The 22,359-nt window shown below is 43.1% G+C and overlaps 1 protein-coding gene across 8 annotated transcripts in view; it reads right to left on the reverse strand.

Annotated features, from left to right (window-relative positions):
* Positions 1-21,482, reverse strand: part of HERC3 (HECT and RLD domain containing E3 ubiquitin protein ligase 3) — a 114,419-nt gene extending 92,937 nt beyond the window's left edge. For 2 of the 8 annotated variants that reach the window (XR_004326544.1, XM_032498150.1), the window contains exons 1-3: positions 21,333-21,482; positions 18,918-18,979; positions 9,316-9,580 (exon numbers count right to left, since the gene is read on the reverse strand). Coding sequence is in view for 4 of the 8 variants with exons in the window: in XM_032498150.1 (XP_032354041.1) it covers positions 9,316-9,541 (226 nt within the window). In the remaining 4 variants the exon portion in view is untranslated. Of the gene's footprint in view, positions 1-8,570; positions 8,764-9,315; positions 9,581-18,917; positions 18,980-19,778; positions 19,943-20,441; positions 20,461-20,559; positions 21,302-21,332 lie in introns of those variants that run through there. The other 6 variants (XM_032498154.1, XM_032498179.1, XM_014557533.2 and 3 more) reach the window with 6 other exon arrangements.
* Positions 21,483-22,359: the final 877 nt, after the last annotated feature.

The following is a 22,359-nucleotide window of genomic DNA, read 5'->3' on the forward strand; positions in this document are numbered from 1 at the left end:
ACCTGGTACCCAAACAGCCTCGGACCACGGGCAGAATGTCGAACTCACTATCTCAGTCAGCACAATCTATTTTCCCAGGATCAGTACTCTCCGTACAGCAAGAGGCCAATTCCAAACCAATAAATAAAAGATTGCTTTCACATGATAAAGTACACAACTCTATCTGAAGTGGGAAACAGGTTTTTTTCAATTGGCAGGGACTCTCCTCAAGCTAATGACCTTGAAACAAGGGAAAGAGCCTTATAACACTCTTCTTCACAGAAAGAACAACTCCCCAAAAAAAGTTAACAGGCTGAGATGAGACGCTATTGTGACTAGACCGCACAGAAAGTTCTCAGACACAGATTTTTAATGAGGTAAATCATATTCCTTTTGAGAGTATCTGAGTCCACTGCACATGTTTCCATTTTAACAGCTGACAGCAGCAAAGGAGAAAAATATCACGAGGGAGAAAATAACACTTTAAATATAATGGGACAATTCTCACGTCCAAAAAAAAGCACCACAGAGTGGCAGAGCTGACCCTTGTTGGTAAAGCACTTGAGGGACAAATGCAGGCATTAAACGGGGCCCAGCAAATCTTACAACCACATCAGCGGGCTGGAGATTGGGCAGGAAGGATGAATCTTCGCATTACTACGAAACTCCACTCCCATCCATCCATCACTGATTCATACCTAAACTCATACCCGTACATTCTGCCAAACAAATAAATCATCTCATCACTGGAAGACGTGTATCAGTCATATCAACAGACATTCATACTCCCCCGGAAATTTACTTATTGCCGAGAAAGGTGTGGTAGTGGGGATGGGAGGCATCCTAAAGTGTGTACTTTAAAGTCTGTTTCATTTCGTGATTTTAATTAGTTTGACAATTAAATGAGGAGGGATCACTAATATATGAATGCCTGCTTCGTGGACCAGGTGATACTACTTGTTAAAGAAAATGTTCTCAGACCACTTTCAAAATCTTTGCCATCTTTCTAAAAATGGGTAAAATTGGTAAGGTTTACTGAGCTGAAGTGGCTAAGTCTACTACAGCTCCCTTTGGAGTTGTTCTGCTGTGTGGCACCAAATCCACTTTTAGTTCTGTGAAGCCTAATAAATGGAAATCTTTACCAGTCAAGTCACTCTTTTATCCTTCATCCTTAAAATCCAACGATTTTCTTTAAACACAGATCACTCTAATCTTTGTTGGCTGAGCCCGCAGCAATTTCCCAGGGCTCATATAGAACATGGCAAATTAACAAAATAATAAAACCCACAAGACATTTCATTTAACACATTTCCTACACTATGTGCCTACCACATTATGCTTATCTCTAAGATATAAAGGTAAGAGAGTAACTCTTAAGAAATACACTATTCCACATCATATATCATATAATAAACACTACAGAGAAAGCATTGCCTCATGACGACAACCATTAGTTTTGTTCTAAAAGCAGACGCGAAGGTGTTGACTTCGTAAAAGGAACCACTGATCATAATATGGAGCAAAATATAGACTCGTGGTTTCACTTTAGGGTGTCAAAGACACAAGTTTGCACACAGTATGAAATCAGACACCATGCTTTGCTTGCCGGTCAGCTATCACCCACTGCTTCCTTGCACCAGAACCCTCAGGGCCGCTGGGCCCCTCCTGAGGCCCAGGAGATGAGTCCTGACTATGCCAATCAGATGATTCTTATTTCACTAATCAGGCATGCCAGTGACTGGTCTAGGGTAAGCATGTAACCCAGGCCTGGCCAATGAGAGTAAAGAAGATGTTAGGAGTTCCTGGGAAAGATCTGCCCCATTTTGAAAGGTGATGCAAGTAACTCCCCTTCTTGTTTGCCTTTGAACACAGTGAAGATGTGATGCCTGGAGCTGCGACAGGCACCTGGTGACCATGAGGGGACAAGCCCAAGGAAGAAAGTCAACAAACTGAAGATGGCAGAATAGAAAGATGGGAAGCACCCAGGTACTTGACGGTGTCAGTATGCCCTTGACTTAACCAATCCTAGAAACATCTCTCTATGGACTTTCAATGTGAGATCAGATATTTTACTTGTTGTTCATGCCACATTTAGTTTAGTATTCTGTTACTTGCAGCTGAAAGCATCCTGACTTATACAGGCCCATTTAAAAAAAAAAAAAAAGGATCAGACAGGTTCAGATTCCAAAATGATCTCTTCTTAGGCAAGTGCAGAATGCAGGAAGGAGACCACTTACCTTCTTTCAGGTCATGTATATCCCTGTCCAAAGATCCACCCCTATCAAAGCTAAACGGAAGCCTAAAGTAACTGCCCACAGAGCTCAGTGGGGCTCAAGCATCAATGGATTGCAGTCTAATTTCGAACCTGTGGCGAGATCAAGTCACCTGGCCAAGTGTTGCCAAATCTTCTAGGAGCATCACAAAATAGCCCTTTGTGTGCCATAACATCCCCAGCGGCCTCATTTGCTTCCCTTATCTTTGCAATTTTGGACCAGAATGCTGAGGCAGTGTTAACCACGGTGTTGAGATAAGATAAATGTATGCATGTCCATATATGGATAATCCATTTTTACAGAGTTCCCAATATATGCAAGGTACTTTTCTTGGGACCAATAAGATAAAGGACCAAAAAATAGAAAACAGACAGTCCTCTAAAATTCAAAATACAAAAATAAGCATAATGTGTGAAGTCTCTCTTAACGACCCTAGCTTACATCATCTTCCTCCCCTGGAGGTATATACCACTCATCAGATCCTGCAGCGTTAAGGGAACCTATAAAGATGATTAACTCAATTATTTATCTATGTATAAATACAATATATATGTAATGAATTTATCTATTTGTTAATATGCTGGAATAGTAGAATAAAAAGTTGTAATGGAAGGTGTTAAGACAAATTACTACTACCACTACTAGTAATAATAGCTAGCACTAATTTAGTGCTTACTTTGGGCCAGGCATTATTCCAAACACCTGACATACAACTTTCTAAATCCTCTAACAACCCTAATAGGTAGATATTAACATTATCCACATTTTACAATTAAGAGAACTGACATACAGAGAGGTTAAGCAACTTTCCCAGAGTCACACAGCCAGTGAGTGGCAGAGCCAGGATTCCAAACTATTAAGTCTGGCTCCAGAGTCCATGCTCTTATTCATTGCACTGCCTACATAATTAGTTAACACTCTAAATTAAAATCATTTACAATAACGATTCCAGTTGCTATGAGTTATTTAATAACTACATAAAATAGAAACTGCAAAACATGTCTGAATAGTGAGAGAAAAAAATGATTTGAAGCCTGAAAGGATATGAGACCGTATCTGTTGCGGAGAGTTACCCCATATTTCAACATTACATGCTGTCAAAGGGCGTGTACTCAGAAAGACAAACATTTCCGTAGCTCCTGAATCACTATGAAGTAGCAGCTGACTACACATACCCCATTCAGACTGATAAATTTAGAAACACTTTACTTATCCTAGACCTGTCAAGATCACAGATCACCAAGCTAGACAAGAGTTCATCAAAGCCACCAAACTATGAAATTCAGACTGCAACACAAAAATTCAAGGGTGGACTTACTAAAATCATGGAACATCCCTGCAGCACTGACATCATCACCAAAGCTGCCCCTTCTCTGAATTTCTAGAGTTCACTCCTCCTGCAAGCTCACAAACTTAAGATAAACTTGAACTTTATATGTATGTGGGTGGAAAAGATGACATTCTGAGAAATCAAAAGTCAGCACTGTTGGTGAGCTGACATAGACCTAACTCTTCATTATAATCCTCATTCTGACACACTTAGGACCTTTATCTCTTGCTGGGCACATGGCGAACGGCATTATGTAATCTTCACAGGAATATGCCTTATTCCCTATAAACTCCCAGAGGGTAGCTCTGTGCTAAACATGTGGTGTTCTGACAGCATCTAGAACAAATGAGGAATCCAGTAGTCTAATCACTTCGTAAATATCTGCTGAATCAATCACTGAATAAGACGCAAATAATTCAAGGAAATAAAGGAACAACAAGAGTAAATTGCGAGGCAAAACGTATCCTCCTGAGATGTGAATTATCATGTGTTCTTTCTCCCCAGATTATCCGGCACTCTAAGGAGCATAAAAGAACAGGCTGACAAACAGTCATCTAATGATTTTAAAGAGGAAAGAGATTGTCTCTCTGTACTTTTAATCAAAGCACTTCGATCATATGTAGTCTTTAACAGGTAAATTAAAGAATACAAGCTACTTGGAGGCCAAGTTTACATCTTTTTTGTTTCTTTTATAAGGACTGAGTGGAAATTAAATGTAAACAAAAAAACAGCTTGAAAATAAAACTCTATTGAGCTTTTCCAACCAGCCTGAAGTTAAAAAGATGTCCGTGGACAAAATTCTAGGATTCTTAAAACCAAACTGTCTGTCAGTACCCAAGACTCAAACTCAACTTTCTTTCCTCTTCTCCTTTACATATATGTGGGATAATAATTCTGACCTACTTTAACAGGACTATCATGAGGATTAATCAGCTTAAAAATGCTAAGCACATCGAGACGAAAAGAGCTTGTAATATATATAGTTAACCACTTTTACAATTAACAAATCAACTGAGACCCTTGTATCACAATGCAAACCACTGTGTTAATTACTTACAAGTAAACTGCAAATTTTTAAAACAAAAACATCTCAGTGAAGAACATGCTCACTAACAAGGATATATTTTCTAAAACATTCAAATGTCTTTAAAGAAAGTAGGCTGAGTACTATAGGCTGAAAAAAGTAACTTTCAATTAGCCATACCAGAAAATAAAATTATTAAATGGCATTTGCTCCGGATCCCTAGGCCTCTGGACCAGAAGGCTGTCCACTGAGCTATCAAAGCAACAACACACCCCATGGGGTCTGATTACTACTGTCATCATCGTCATCAGAAAGGGCTGTGCTGGAGGGGAGGCCATAGCTCAGTGGCGGAGTGCGTACTTAGCATGCACAAGGTCCTGGGTTCAATCCCCAGTACCTTGATTTAAAAAAAAAAAAACTAATAAATAAACCTAATTATCTCCCTCTCCCTAAAAAAAAAAAAAAAAAAAAAAAAAAAAGCCGTGCAGCCTCCCTAATGAGGAAGGGATGGGCCCCTAAAAAGTGCGATGTTGACATCTGAGCATTTGCTTTGGCACCTTCTGCCTCTTATATCAGAGTTACGGCCATGGAAACATGCACCTCAAAGTGAGGAAGTCATTACAGCGTTTCTTCCCTTTCCTTCAGCTCAGCTAGTTTGCTTTTCGGCAAAAGCTGATTAACATGGCAGAGTTACTGCGTCCTTCAGATGCCCGAGAACAACCTGATAAGCTAGTTAAGAGTGTTTCTTCTACCAGGGTTAGCAGCATCCACAGCCCTGGGAATTGAGGCTTTTGAGGTGTTCCGCTTTATAAACCTCATTTATCAAGCGGCGGGAGAGCTGTTACATATGGTGATGGGCATTATGGAAATGCCTAGATTGAATACAAAGTGTGAATGTGAATTGGGTTAAATTACCTGCAAAAAAGAGAGAAACTAACTCAGGAGGAGGTAAAAGGAACCAACCACAGATATGAATCAAACAGCGTGGCACAGAAATGTTAAAAGTCTGTTTATAAATGGTTACCTGTGGGGTTTGCTATGGAAAGGTTTCCTGGGATGTCCATGCAGAATTTTTAAAATTTAACATAGTCAAATGAGATTAAGTAATTGCACCTACCACAGTTCTCGCCTACTCAAGACAGGAAGAAAGGTTAGAGGAGGTTTACATAAATTCAGACATCCCTGATAACACAAGGATTAGCTGATGCTAAAATCCCAATATAGGGAGTCAGAGTATGTATGGGAAAAGGAGAGCGGTCCGTACAGCTGAAGAGTAGTGTTGACACTGAGGATGGGCAGGAGTAAGCAAAGCATGGTAAACTGAGGTAAAATTATTGAATGTTTTTCTATGGGTGACCAGTTTCTATTTTAATTTAATAAAATATTTCAAGATTTGATTAACGTTCAGTTATAGATTTATCAGTTGTTTTTTAAAAAGCATCATTTAGAAGAAAACTTGCTGTTTGCTGGCTTTATTTAAAAAAAAAAAGGAGGCACACCCATCTTCCTGTAATGCAGCTCTGTAACCGTACGTCTTGGGAAATTGTGAGATGACTTCATGGGCCAAGACATGAGGAAATTAGTAATGATCCTAGATTGTCCTAAGCACTGAAACTATCCCTGATCTAGGGGAGGAGACAAGGTTGATACCACAACTGAGGGTGAAAATGAAGGAGAAAAAAGTCCTCTGGGAAAGGAGTATGCACAACAGTAATAATCCAACACTTTTTTTAAAAAAAGCTAGACATTGAGTTTAGAAAGGGCTCTGATATTCTGCCCACTAAAAATGCTTCTGGGAATCACAGGCCTCTTTGCCTTTGGCTGAAGCCCAAATGAATGAGTCATGGACACACCTAAGCTAGAACCCTAAGCTGCCTGACACACTGGGAAAACATCAGGGCCAGCACAACCAGGAGTTTCAGTACCTGCTATGCCCTCAAAACACCCTCCTCGAGCCACACAGAGACAGGCACAACATTGGTCACATAAGGGCAGCGTGGAGAAGCAAAGAAGTCAGAGTCCAAGGAAGGCACAGCAGCCTCAGAAGCCGCAAAAGCAACAGGAAACTATTAGATGATCTCAAGGAGGAAAAAAATAAACCCTTTAAATCACTGTGAAGGGCTTTATACCACTGCTCTGTGGCAAGTACAGGAGTCCTCCCGAAAAAAAAAAAAAAAAAAAAAAGAATTCAAGTACCTTGCAGCTGTTAGAGACAAAGTATAGAAACTGACATTTCACAGCCAGCTGGCCAGACTCAAGGCACAAGTTCAAACTGAAGAGTTTAGTCCTGGCACATCCCCAACGTCACCACCTTCTCCCACCTTTCCTACCCCTCACTTTTTTTTAATCCTCCCTCCCGTGAAATCCTTTGGCCTGGGCAATGATGTTGACCTGGAATCAAAGACCTACCCACTGCCCCCAGAGCAGGCTCCCTGGGGAGGCGGCCTTCTAGCGAGCTCCCTCCCCCAAGACCGCAGGGGTTCCCTGGGGATGGCGTTCCTGGGGGCCAGGGCAGCACAGACCGCCCAACACAGGGTCCCTCTGTCACTGGCTTCCCCTCTGTGCCTAGCAGCACTCCAGGTCACAGTTCTCAATAAACACACACACAACACAAGCTCATTCTCTTTTTCCCACTGATTAAAAATAAATCCAATGGTACCCAGACTTAGAACACATCTACCAATGAAAAAATTAAAGAGAGGGAGGCACCCACCCACATAATCTTTTCATTCAAAGAGGCACTATTTCACAGCTGCTATGGAGTTTATAATTAACAGACGAACTTAACCAGCAACAGAAATTTCTGGAATCCATTGTAATTTACACTAGAGTCTTGCTTATTCCAAATATAGATTACAAGCATGGGCTGGATTCCGTGGTTGAATCTGAAAGCCTCTTGGCACACCTCTAGCGCCAGTCTCTTGCAATCACGCAGCTCTGCCTACAGGGAGCGGCTGCAGGCTGGCCGTGTGCGGGCAGAAGCCGACTGACTGCTTCGCCACTGCTCACTCACTCCCAGGGGCCCAGGAACCGCCCACCACCAGCACCCCCCCAGGGCTGTGGCAGGAGGCTCCCTGGGAGAATGTCAGATTACACTCAGATGCATTCACCGTGGTGCCATCCACAGATCCTCGCTGTCGCTGGCCTGTGAGGTTTTATTTCCTTTTTCACCTGTCCACCCCAGGTGGAATCCTCTCACCCCAGGGTCCAGGACGAAGGTGCGCAGTGGGACATGGCAGGAGGCTGTCCGACAGAAGGCGGAGTCACAGAGAAGACAGGACCGGGGTTGGGGGGTGGAGGATGGCGGCCTTTGCAGCTATAGGTAACTTTGTGGAGACCTCTTTACCATTTGAATCTACTTCATCAAGAGCTACAGGTCAGCAAGAAGGCTTCTTTTACAGGAAAGGAACGGAGGCCCAGAAATACAGAGTCAGAGACAGGTAACACCTCCACTAGGTTTGTCTGACTCCAGAGCTCACCCTGCCATGTTGTCTCTGCAGGAGTACCAGACAGATCTCCTCCTCGTCCCCAAAACACTCCCTTCAAAGGCTGGCCAGGGTGGGTACAAGTCCTCCAAGGGTCAGGTGAAATGTGGGCCTTAAGTGTCTCTTAAAGTGGATCTTAAATGTAGACATTCCCCCAGGAAGGAGCACACTGATGGGCTGGAACCTGCCAGCAACCCCCCTGCAGGCAGCAGGTGTTAGATACCGGGGCTCACCTGGGGAAGCACAGCAAGCGTGGGAGCTTCACGTAAGACACACGTGAGTTTTAATAGGAGGAGGAGAAAGAAGACCTTGTTTCCAACATGAAAATCATTTTTAAAAGCCAAAAACCTTCCTGCCACCCCCATAACTACTATACTTGTGTATATTAATTGGTTAAACGCATGATGATTAGGATTTACTAACTCAGTTTATAAACTGGTGGCACTGTTAATTGAATTTTTATTTTAGGATCTACTTACATTTGAAAACAGGTGGTATCAGGTGCACTGTACATTTAAAGTTGCACATACGTACAGCCCACGCTACAAAGCCCTTCCTTGAAATCCCCAAAGTCCAGGGCCCACAGATTAGGAGCCCCTGGCTAGAATACTGGGTATTGCTCCAGGTAGGCAGGCCTGATGGGGTATCTTAGAGAGGCTCCAATGAGGAAACCTGGAGGCAAAGAATGGGGAAACAGCCCACAAATAATACTTCACAATTTATCCTCAAGACCAGCCAGGCAGCCCTTTATCCAAGGGTCAATATAAAAATTAATAATTAAATATACAAAATTAATACTGCCGTTTGGGCAGGGGAACTATGGAATACAGCCACATGTTATGCGAGGGAACAAATATGAGAAAAGAGGCAGGCAGTCACAGGGGGGAAAAATACTCATCCTGGTACCAAATTGAGTTTCCTAAGTGAATATAATAGAGTAAAATCATCCAGAAAAAAAAGAAACAGCAAGGCTCTTCTTTAATGAAGGTCCTATATCTTAATTTGATTCAGATTGAACTAAAAAAGACAGTAACAAAGAAAGCAGCACATGTCCACGCTAGTGTAACAAAATCTACACGGTCACAATTGCAGACCCAACCTCGTCACTTCTCACCAAAAGGAGAGCCTCCCTGAAAGATCACCAGTTGGTGAGGAAACCTTGGACCAGCCCTCCTGGTCCTCAGCCTGTCTCACGTCTCATCAAGGCCGACAAGGTGCACTCACCTGGCTTGTTTCCTTCCCTCTCGTGGCCCAGCTGCCCCTTGGTGTTCAAACCACACGTGTAAACTTCCCCATCCTCCAGGAGGAACACGGAGTGGTTTCCTCCACAGGCCACCTCCTTGACGCTTCTGTCGGATATGAAGCCACACACCTGTGGCTCGGCCACAATCCCCTGCAGGTTGGTGCTGATCCCAGGTTGGCCCAGAGACCAATATCCCCAACATAACATTGTTCTGGTCCTTCAGGGAGTCATGTAGCCTAGAGAGAGCTTGGTAAAAAAGGGTGGGGGGAAAAATCAGAAAAAAATCACTTTAAGGAGTAAATGTAATGAATTCAGAAAATAACTTTCTCCTTAATATTCCTCAGATACCTTGTATCTCAAAATAAAACATACTGATATTGCTGAAAGTAGTTGCAATAATAATGCTGTTTTGTGCTTTAGTAGGAATTTAAAAATCATTTCTAAACAAATTTTGTTTGTCTAAAGGAACAGTGAACGCAGAATGTGGTTTTCAGATCATTGATGAAGAATTCTAAGAATGGGAGACTTGTTGAAACAATCTTTGCAGACCATTATGGTGATCACTGTTTTGAAATTATTCTCATGATTTCACCTTGTCCTTTCTCCTTGCACCTTTCCTTTTAATTTTATGCCCAATTTTTTAAAAATTCTTGAACTAATTAACTTCTCTAGGTAGCCTATTGTTAGCATGCATAGTAGTAATTCACCACTCAAAACAGAGGAATGGAAAGAAAATGTTATCTTCTCTGCCATTTCCTCTTACACATCCTTTGGGACCTGAGTCAAGCTTCACTTTCTACCTGAGAGCCTCTGGGGACCATTCCAGCCACAGTCAGCCTGAATCCATCTGACACATCTACTATATTGCCTTTACCGGAAACTTTCTCTGTCTCTTATAACTTAACTCCTTAGCCAGATTTTAATTGCCTTAGACGGAGACCACAGCACAACCTATACCTCTTTGATTTAGCAGGTGCTCAATAGACTTTTGGCTGATTGATTATGGCTGACTCTAGACCAAAGTTTCACTATCGTTTAAAATTTCATCCTTCTCTTTCATACTAAAACAAAAGTTCATCTCGCTCTACCAGTTCACACCCACTAGGATGGTTACAGTCAGAAAAAACAGATAATAACAAGTGCTGGGGAGGATGTGGAGAAATTGGAGCTTACACTGCTGGTGGGAATGAAAAAGGAAAACAGACTGACAGTTCCTCAAAAGGCTAAACACAGTTACCTTGGGATCCAGCAGTTTCACGCCTATGTGTATAGTATACCCAAGAGAATTATAAACATATGTCCACAAAAAACATACATGAATGTTCACAGCAGCATTGTTTATAATACCAAAAAGCAGAAATAACTCAAATGCCCATCAATTGAGGAAATAAAGTGTGGTGTTTCCAAACAATGGAATGCTACTTGACTACCTATGATAAATACTATCTGATCAACTCTTTGAACTCTGGAATCTTTCAGGAAAGGCATAAGAAGGCCCAAAGTAAAATATAAAGCTGAATGTCAATTTACTGTCTTAATCAGAAAGTTCTGCTTGTGGTTTTTATTCCAAGGTAGATTCTAAAACTAAAATAAAATATTCAGCTTAAATGTTATTCTTTGAGTTAAATGCAATGACTGGAAGGAGGGAAGGAGAGAAAATGCAAACTGGGTGTGGGGCGGGCAGGGGGAGGGAGGATAGACATTTAAAAAGAGCAGCAAGATCACATAATCTAGTCAATTTAATTTTCTCAATTTGCTCAACTGCTGTTTGTCTTATCTCTCCTATCAATAATGCTATGAACAGTATCACAGCGCTTATCGTGCCACAGTCACTGTGCTAATAAGCATGTTATATCATTATCTCATTTCATCTTCACAACAACCCTGTGCCCTCAGTACTATTTTTGGCATCATTTTCAGATAAAGCAAGGCTCAGAGAGATTAAGAAGCATGCCCAAGGTCACAAAGCTGGAAGGAACAGCACCTGGCTATGAATCCAGGCCTGCTGCCAACGTCCACACTCCCCGCTGGGCTACACTGCCACCCACAGATTTCCATGTCACCTACAGGAGCAAGAACACACACAAAAACATGTAGAATGACTAAACTGTAGTCAGCACACAACACTGGATATCTTAGAAACTTGAAAATAAAGCTGCCCCTGAGAGTGAAAGTAGTCAGAATTAAGAGATAATGAATGAGATTAGGCAGCTGTACCATTAAGCCATCCCCTTAACCAGCCAAGTACAGTGTGTTTAGAAATATGGTATCAAGAAGCTATGATTGATATCCAGAGGGAACTCTAATTAGAAAAGATACATGCACCTCAATGTTCATAGCAACACTATATACAATAGTCAAGACAAGGAAATAACCTAAATGTCCATCGACAGATGAATGGATAAAGAAGTTGTGGTATATTTATGCAATGGAATACTACTCAGCCATAAAAAAGAATAAAATAATGTCATTTGCAGCAACATGGATGGACCTGGGGATCGTCATTCTAAGTGAAGTAAGCCAGAAAGAGAAAGAAAAATTCCATATGATATCACTCATGTGTGGAATATAAAAAAAAAAAAAAAGACAAGTGAACTTACCTACAAAACAGAAACAGACTCACAGACATAAAAAACGAACAAACTTATGGTTACCGAGGTTGGGAAAGGATAAATTGGGAGTTCAAGATTTGCAGATACTAACTACTATATATAAAATAGATAAACAACAAGTTTCTACTGTACAGTACAGGAAACTATATTCAATACCTTTTGGTAGCCTATAATGAAAAACAATAGGAAAATGAATATATGTATGTATGACAGAAACATTATGCTGTACACCAGAACTGAGACAATACTGTAAACTGACTACACTTTAATAAAAAAAAAAAAAGCTATAATTGCACACCTACATACACAAAGCTCTATAAACAATGCTCACAGTAGTTTTATTATACTAAATAAAAATGGCAACAACCCAAATGTCCATCAACCTGGATAGTACTCATCAATAAAAAAACAATGGAACACTATTCATCCATTAAAATGGGGGTGGAGCGGGGAGAGAGGCCATGACTGAAACGCACTTAATGTAAAAGAAAGCCGTAACTAATGTGGTGCATCCTTTCTGAAGAATGAAGGTTAGTTTAAAATAACTTCCTCAAGGGTGTTATTGCCTGTTTTTTTTGTCTTCTAATCTCTCTCCCCAAGTCCCTCTTTATCTGGGAACAAACTCTACCCCTGGCCAAGCCAATCAAAGGCCACCCCTAAGCCATTGTGATTGGTGCAGGGATAGGTTCACGCACCCACGTGGCCAGAGTTCTTCCCCATTAAGTTCCATTCAGCACTGATAGAAGCCTGCCTTTTGCCTCTAAAGGGTAACTAAAGCTGCTGGAAGCTACCTCCCCTGCCACAGAGGATACCTGTAACACATTATGAAGCTACCAGCCAGAGAGGTTCAAAGACAAGAGACAGCAAGGGTCTCAGGGACACTGATTGAGCCTTGGATCTTCTCTTACCTGGAGCCAGCACCACCACCTTCCTGAGTATACTTGAGTTTCATTATCCCATCCTAGTGAGTTTGCCTACTCACTGAAATTGATTTGTAACCTCAAAATCAATGCTCAGAGTATTTCTGCAGTCATTCCCAGAAGAATGTGCAAGAGTGTGAAAAGAGGTGAAAAATTTGAGCCACCCTGTGTGCATGTCCCAGCTGGAGTCAAACAAGACAATGTTCTACCTTCTTGTTTCAACTCGCATACTGAAAGCAAGTGCTCTTTTTTCATCTGCTTATGACCATATTTTTCATTCTTTCACGTTTTTTGGTGGTGATTTCACTGTTTAAAATGGCCCCCAAGCATAACGCTGAAGTACTGTCTAGTGTTCCTAAGTACAAGAAGGCCGTGATGTGCCTTGCAAAGAAAACACATGTGATTAATGAGCTTCATTCATGCCTAAGTTCCAGCGCTGTTGGCTGTGAGATCAATGCTAACGAAAAAAGAGGAAATTCACTGATCTGTACATGGGGCCACTGGAAAGTGCCAAAGTAACAGCTACAGTGAGCTCATAATGAAGCTACAGAAAAGACGGAAGAGCAACTGAATCTGTGGATTCGGGACTGATGACTGATTACAGCACGGAGTGGACAGCACGTTGTAAGGCTGAAAGCCAAAGAAATTTACCATCACATTAGCCAGGGTCAGGAAAATGCTAAAAATGCTTCCTGACTAGTGTTTTATTACAAAGAAATATTGTACAGAATTAATCATTTGTAAGAAATAAATATCAAATAAGGCATCTAAACAGCAACACACTTAAGCACACACAAAACAAGGTTATGTATTGATCTGTTGATGGAGGCTTTTGACAGGAAGCTAACTAACCCCGTGGTTCCCTGGGAGCAATGGCTCAGTCTTTACTAATTTGGGTTCACAGCAACTTCATAGAACTTACTTACCACGAATGATAAGAATCAACTCTATACAGCCTGATAGTTCCCTTGTCTGTTTAAGACTGTTTGAACTGGATCTCTGTCACTTGAAATTAAAAACTCCTGGCTGATAAGATGACTTTTTAACAATAATAGCAGGTAAGACTACATCTGAGCTTACACTGCATCTGGCACTTTTCTACATGATTTACAGATTTTAAATCATTTATTCTTCCATGAGGTAAGTACGGCTATTATCATCTCTAATTCGCAGATGAAGAAAGTAAAATTTTAAAAAAATGAAGAAAAAGAAAATAAAATGAGACAGAAAGTGTTGAAGTACTTAGCTAAGCTGCACAACTGGGTAGTGGCAGAGATAGGATTTAAGCCCAGAATATGTACGCTTGACTAGTTTGCTGTGTAAGGAGTCTAGGAAATGGACAGCCAAATAGTCAGGACTTGTCAATACCTCCAGCACCATCCAGAGAGAAAGGGTATCATAACCAGTCACCCCGACTATTTCATCTGCTAAGTAATTATTGCCCAAGAGTACAGATGGGCAGATTAGACTCCATAACATTAGTCACTAAACTCACCCAGCTACTTGCCCTGCTGAGAGTTCATGATTAATAAGCAACCTTAAATAACTTGGTTTCCAAGGTAGATCCCACTACTGGCAAAGCATACCGTGACCCAGTGACCAAAGCATCTCAGCCTTCTTGGCATTTCTACTTCTCACCATTAATTTGGCATCCTGCATCTATCAGCATCTTGTAAGTTTGTTTAGGATGAGTCAGTCCTTAAGCGTCAGCTGAACTCTGAGTACTTTGGCCAACTACAAGCCTGGATAAGCAGCCTGAAGTATGGCCTTATCCCTGATTAACTAATAGAAATTATTTGTAAAGAAATATAAATAGAACTATTGTTAAAACCCTTCCCACCTGAGCAATGCAATCTTCAAGCAGTCAAATGAAAACTAATTGGAGGTAACTAAACTGCAACCACAGAGAAGATGTAATTTCTATGAATGGATTATTAACCCTAATTGCAAATACAGTCTGGCTCATCACAATGCTCTGCCAAAACTAGAGCAGCAGGCGCTAAAATCATCTAGCTCTCAAGAGAGAGGTTCAGTTCATGGAAGAGAAGCCAGCCATTAAGAGAGCACACTCTGGTGGAATCCCGAACCTCGTAGCTACTGGTGTCCGCGAATTCAAAGGTCTAGCTCCAGCGATGTTTTTATCAGTTGGCATTCTGATCTCCTGTGTCCTCCCACCCATTTTTCCTCACTCACCATCTCTCCCTTGCTTCTACTGAAGTAGAATCTTTTATTTCCCTTCAAGACACACAGTTACAAAAGGTGCGACAGAAGAACACAGGACAGCACTCAGCATCTACACCACCTCAGCTGTCCCAGGTGCTTCAATCCAGCCCACCCCTTTCCTGCCTCTTATCTCCCCAACACAAAAGAAAAGGAAGAAAGTTGGGCGGTCCATCCCCTGCATGTCACACCTGGTACTTTTCCCAGTCCTTCTCCTCATCTATTTTTGGTAAAAGATTCAGGATAATCTTAGTAGGGCTTAAGGGTCCAAAGGACTAAAGTTCAAGCCCCAGAATTAACCACATGCTAGCTGCGAAGACTTGGGAAAGATATTTAAACACTCTAAGCCTGTTTCCTGTTGCCAAAGTGGCAAGGAGAGTGACAGGGTTGTCATGAGGACTAACGACAGAATGTCCGTAAAGAGGGCATACAGTGTAAGTGGTCAATGAAGTCAGCTGCTGTAGACACTGCTACTCCCACTCCCGGTGCTCTTTCTGGGACCTCAGCAAACAGGGGAGCCCCAAAACAGGCTAGGGGAGTGACTCCTTTCCCCTGTGGTTGGCATCTGCTGTTCCACCAAATTTGCACGATGGCAAAGCAGCACTACCTCCATCAGTCATAACGCTCACAAAGGACATCCGAGGTTGCTAGGACAAAGTTTTTTCAACGCATTTTCTTTTACACTCTGGGGAGGACAAAGGGGTGGTAGGGGGAGGGGAGATAAATCTTTTATCATCTTAGTGAGCTGAATGCTAAAAGACAAGCTGGGATTCCTAAACTTTGTCTTGTTAATCAGACTATGCAAACATCAGCCTAACAACTGATTCTTATTTTCTTTGTTTGAATGTCACTGACACCTAAATAACACTCAGGCAGGACTTCTCATCTCATGTGTTAACAGGGATAAGCTTCCTTTCAAATAAGCTCAGAAGCCATCGCCTGACTGGTGTATGGGAAGGGAGGGTTTCCTTCAACAGCAGGAAAAGGGAATGTCCAAGGCTTCAGGGCTCTGCAGACACTCCCCAAACCCAAGCTTTAAAGAAATTTGTAGCCCAAACTCAAATGCAGAATTAACTCCAGTAACAAAAAGATTTATTCTAATGACATGTTTCATTGTCAAAAAGTTTACTACCATAGGCAGAAATGGCACCGAAGGCAGAGAGAAGTTTTCAACAACGTGAACCCACTCCTTGCTGTTTCCTCCCTCGCCTTCACTTCAGCTGGACTTTGGTCCTCAGGCCCTTTTACCAACACAGGAAACATTCCTACCCCTCCCTGATGAGCCCTGCACAGGTGGGGCCTTCTTTACTGCCCGGTGCTGCGCTTTGTAAAACTATGAGAATGAGCACTCCATTGCCTGCATAAGCTTCGGGCTGCCTTCAAAAGACACTTGACCAGACTGGCAAGAATTAAAAAGTCTGACAGTGTTAAGTCAACGATATAGAGCAACCAGGACACTTACCCACAGCTGATGGGAGTGTAAACTGGCAGAATCACTGTGGAAAATAAGTGGGCATCACCTAGTGAAGGTGAAGATGTAACCACCCCACAGCAGTCATTTCATTCCTAGGTATATGACCAGCACTGTCCAAACTACCCGGTATCCGTGATGCTCCTTCACTACGCTGAGAGCTGGAGATACACAGATGGGTAAAATCTGGCAACTGAGATCTTCCTGTGATGATGGAAATGTTACACATCTGTACTGTCCAACATGGTAGCCACTAGCCACATGTGGCTACTGAGTACCTGAAATGTGGCTAATGTGACTGAAGAACTGAATTTTAATGTTATTTAATTTTAATTATTTTAATTCAAGTAGTCACATATGGCAGTGGCTATCTTACTGTACAATACAGCAAGAAATTCATGAATCTGTACCCCAAGATATATGCGCAAGAATCTTCATTTCAGGATTGTTTGAAATACACAGAACAAAAACGACCCAAATGTCCATCTGTAAGAAAATGGATAAACTACAGCACATGATAAAACAGAACACTGAACAGCAGTGAAAAATAAATGAATTCCATCTACAAACAACAGTGTAGCTAAATCTTAAAAACAGTGTTGGGTCGGGGGGAGTCACAGAAGAATGCAGAGTGTGAGGCATTTTTGCAAAGTCCAAACACAAGTATAACAGGTATTTAGAGATAAAAATATTAGTGGTGGTAAAGCCATGAAGAAAAGCAAAAAAGAGATCAATACAAAGATTAAGAGAGATCTTTGTATGTGTAGAGCTGGAGGGTACAACCCACAAGGAGCACAATGGGAGCTTCAGTAGCTCAGCTGACCGGCCCTTTTACTGCTGTTTCTCAGCATATCTACCACACATATTGCTTCACACTCACAGATACTTCACAATAAAGAAAAAATGAGAAGTACTATTGAGGTAGGATCACTGCTTCCTGCATCTTACCCACCAATTCCCCGCCCATGTGCGGACTGAGCGCTTCTCCACGATGAGAACCAGGTTTTCATCATCTCTCTATTTCCCCTTCCCAGCACAATACAGGCAGGAGCTCAGAGATGCTTCCTAAGTGCCTAGAGGACTGAATCTAAATCTGAGAAAACCAGAACTCCCACAATCTAAATTTGTTAACAGTTCTGCTTGCCAGGTAATGTGAGGTAAACATCCCAATGCAATAACAACAATAACAAAAACCCAACAACAACAATGTATTTCCTCCATTCCAAAATGGACTCTCCTCTCACCACATTTTAGCAGCTCTGAAAGTAGAACACCTTTTACAACCCAAGCTGTCATCCACTTGGTGTTTCTCAGTGCTAGAGTAGGGGAATGGAAGCTGTGTGAAGCTCTGTGAAGAACTGAGCCTCTTTCGTTCATGTCTCTACCCCCAGAGACTAGAATAGTGTCTGGCACAAAGTAGGGACTCAATAAATAGTTGTTGAATAAAGACAAAGAAATAGTTACTATTACTGCAAGCCTACAGTGTGTCTGAGTCTGTGCTGAAAACTTTACTTAGATCATTTAATTTGCCCTTTACAATAACCTCAAGACTGAGCAAGGTGAAGTCATTTGCCCAAGAATGTGTAAGTAAGTACCAGCTGTGGTAGAAACTTAGTTTAAGTGGCAAAGGCAGGACTCAAATCTTACCTGACTCCAAAGTCCATGCTCTTAAACAGGATGCTACACTATCACTGAAATAAAACAAAGCCAAGCTACATTCCTACTCCAACTCTGAAAACAAATGTTAAAAGATGTTGCAGTAGTGAGCTCATATTAGCTGAATCACTGGCCATGTTTACAGGCAACTGGAACCTACGTTAGCCAGAGACAGGAGGGATGGGTGAGGCAATCTCAACAGTTAGCCAGACTTTCCTCCACATCCACCCTGACTTAACAATAAAACTAGTTCACTTACTGATTCACACATAGAAACACATGCCCCCGACACCTGCAAGTCCTGTTTCTAAATGTAGTAAATGTGTAAAGAGGCAGAGTTATATCATCAAAGGGATCATCTTATTAGAGAGACCTTACAAGTCCATTTGATCCAACCTCTAAGACAGAGAGTTCCAGTTCTAACCTCATTTAATAGCAGCTGAAGCTAACTTTGGTCCTCTGAGAAGTAACTAATTGAAGTGGAGACTAGAAACTAGGTCTCCTACTTCCTGGGCTCACCTTGTTCTCACTACATCACAGCAGAAGGAAGTCAGTAAGGATTTGTTAAGATCTCTCTCTAGGCAGCTATCTTGAGTCCTTTACGTAGATTCTCCCATTTAATCTTCTTATCAATTCTGTGAGTTACATATTATCCCCACGTACAAGATGAGGAAACCGAGGTTCAGAGAAATTAAGTAACTCACCACAGGTCACACACTTGGCATCTGTACCACAAGCCAGAATGGTTCCACCTCACCTGGCAGATCTGCAAGTTAAATAATAATTAATATTTGTATAGAACTCTACAAAGTACTTTCATGTTATTGAAAACAAAAGGGAAAGTAAACTTCTGAAAATAAAATATCTTTAAATCACGCAAGCTTGAATATTCCCCAAACATTGTATCTCAAAAATCTGGTTAAAATACCAATAAGATAACTGCTAATCAACTACGAAGCTGTCACTTCTAAAAGTGAACTTAGAGATGTAAAGAGCACCTTCAAAAATTCCTGGCATTTGTAGTAGATGTAAAAGTAAAAATAAAATTATTTTTAAATTCCCCATTTAGGTTAAAAAAATAAATTTTTGAAAAATAATTCAATTTTCTCCTTCCTTTTTTCCATGTACCGCACACATTATAGCTTATTTTACCACACCTGTTTTGAAGTCTTTCTTCTATCTTTCCTTCTTTCTCAACACCACATCCTCTTTCATGCAAAACAAGATGGTACTATCTGAGAGGCACTTTAGGTCTCTTAAAAGAACAAGTCCTGCATGATTTTAAGATATTTTCATCATAACTTTATTTCTATGTAATGTAAGAAACTTCCATTCAATTTGGAGAATATTTTTATTTCTGAAACTGAAGCAAAACTATCTTGTATCTCCAGTCCGGGTGCAACTCTAACATATAAAAAAAGTTTTTATAAATTATTATGCAAACCTTAAGAAATTTAGATTTGTTACTTAGAATGAAATGCTATAACCAATGGCTCCAACCACACCATTTGGAACATTTTGGAATCTCTGTTTCCTTTTTCAAAAATAAAAACCCAACTACTTACTGAAAAAGTAAAACTGCCTGCTTAACCAACTGTGTTTCTTCTTTTCATGCCAAAGGAGGAGTTCTGCCAAAGAGATTTCAAATCTTCCTCCTTGATTCCTGCATCCTTTCTCCAGAAGGTTCCTAGCCTCGATGTGGTCAATGATGTGTAATTCATCTATTTTGCTTTAAAACAGGTGAAATATATTACTCTCTTTTTGTGATTTATAATTCCATCCACCTGCCCCCAGCGTAAAGTACGGAGAGCTTCACAGTAATCTGCAACTAAAACCAGAAGGCATCTCTCTCCAGAGTCACTGCATTTAAAAAGGATGTTAATCCTCATTTTATTTCACTTTTCTTTCTCCTCAGTCTGCAGTTAAAAAAGCAGCTCACTTGATGTTATCAAATCATCAGATGAAAGGTTCTAGAAATAGCTTCCTATTTGTGGAAAGAGCCAGGAGACACAAAAAATGAAAGACAGCTCTTGAATCGTCTTTCCTAAAGCATTCCGTGCGTAACGAATGCAAGCAAAATCCTGGAAGGCTTAGCTCTGAATTTAAGGTACTTCCTAATGGGGCCTGATTGAAAAGCTAAAGTAAAACGGAATCACAAAACAAATAAAAACACCGGCACACCAAAAGCAAATTTCAAATACACATTTCCCGGAGCCCACAGCGCATACCCAGAATCAAGGCATAGTTGCTTCAGGTGCGGTCTCTACCGCGCTCCGCGCTCGTCTGTTTCAGTTGTCCGGGTTTGCCAAATCCACACATTCACAAATGACTCAAAGTGCCACCTACCTCCGAACGTCCCAGTTCCTGACACCTCCGCGCCCGTCCGCGCACTTACGTGTCGGCACACACACGTGTCCACACACACCCTCGCCCCGGCTCCGCCCAGGAGGCGGACTCCGACGAGGCCAGCCGGGCACGGCCTCCGCGAGGTGGGTAGTGCCCAGAACCGCGGCCCCACCGGCACTGTCACCGCGGCCGCCGAGCCCTCAGTCCTCAGCGCAAACTCCCGGCCGCCGCCAGGGTTCCCCAAAACGTGGAGGCCTCGCCGGCTCGCATTTCGCGAGGAAGCGTCCGCGCCCCTCACCGCAACGGTGTCACCGGAGCCCCGGAATTTAAATAGGGGTCGGCGAGGAGGAAGGGGAGGATCCTCCTTTTGACTTTCTGCGTCGCAATTCCTCCCGGTCGGCTGGCAGCCGAGTTGGGGTGGAGGGCGCTCCCGTTTTTAAAGCGGCTTCCGGCCTCTCTGGGCGCGAGGTTCTTTAGGTTAGAGGGAGAGCCCCAAGAGCGCCAGGGAGGCGCACGAAAGGCCGACAGGCACCCCGCGCGCCTGGCCCCGGCGCGGCCCCGCCGCCCGCGCCCGGCAGCCACTGCAGGCGCCGCGCCCCGACCTCCCCGCGCGCCCGGCCCCAGGTCGTCGCGGGAAGCGCTCGGTAGCCGCAGCCGCAGCCGCCCCTCCCGGAGCCGCGCGCTGACAGCCGTGCGCCGCGGAACGCGGCGGCTGTGCGTCTGCAGCTCCGCGATACCCTCCTTCCTAGAACCCAGGCCCCCGCCCCGCGCACCGTGGCGGCCACCGAACCGCTGCTTGGGATTCCGACTGTGACAGCTCCACTGGTCTGGCGCGGGGTTTCTCCGATTTCGGCGTCACAATAATAAGGAAGTTTCCCCGCAAGCCTGAGGGCGGCGGAATGCGCCGGGTGAAGGACGGCCCACCCGGCCAATGGGCGCCCTTCTGGGGCGGGCCCACACCAAAGTCGGCCCCAGCGGGCGGGAGGCGGAGCGGCGAGGTCCGGCGGCGGGAGGCGGGGAGAGGCCCAGGCCCGGGAGGGAGGCGGGGGCGGCCGGAGGTGACAGGACCTGCGGGCCCGGCGAGGGGACAGCGGCGCGAGTGTGTGTCGGCCAAGATCCGGCTGCAAGACACAGAGCGTTAGCGCTAAAATAGGATTGCTTTTCACTGGCGGTGAAGCGAAAAGAACTGAACAGCGGTTGGTTTTTCAGGTTCTGGGCTCCGAATCTTATTTGTGCAGAGGTGACCAAAAGCCTTGGGCACAGGGGGAAAAGCTAGAGGGTGACAACTGAAGGTGATTTATTTAGCGTCTTATTCCATCCACGGTGGAGGAGTCTTGTGTCACTCGCCTTTGGAGGACTGGAGAAGGCGCCGAGCCGAAAGCTGGGCTGCGCGACGGGAGAGGCGGGAAGGAGGTCGGCGCTCGCCCAGGAACCTCGTAGAGAGTTGGGGGTGGAAGAGGAGAGCGGTGCTGCAGACGCAAGGGGGGCTTGGGGAAGATTGGAGGGTGGTGGCTGGGAGAGCATGGAAACAAGTCACTGAACGGGAGATCTTAAATCTTCTCGTCTTGGAGAGACCATGTGGCATAAAACCCAGTAATGTATAAAGAAGTTTGTCCCCTGCTTTCCCTGGCACTGAATATCACAGCTTTCCCCTACCTCCCCAAGGTCACAGAGCTTACCGAGTTCCCCTAGTCCCTGTCTGATCCATAGATGATGTTTTAAAGAAAACATTCTCACAAAGGTGACTTCAAGAGTCCACCGCCCTCCTCTCCCCCCATAAATTTGCAACACAGAAGCAGA

This window comes from Camelus ferus, chromosome 2, assembly GCF_009834535.1.
Source record: "Camelus ferus isolate YT-003-E chromosome 2, BCGSAC_Cfer_1.0, whole genome shotgun sequence".
NCBI classification, from domain to species: domain Eukaryota; kingdom Metazoa; phylum Chordata; class Mammalia; order Artiodactyla; family Camelidae; genus Camelus; species Camelus ferus.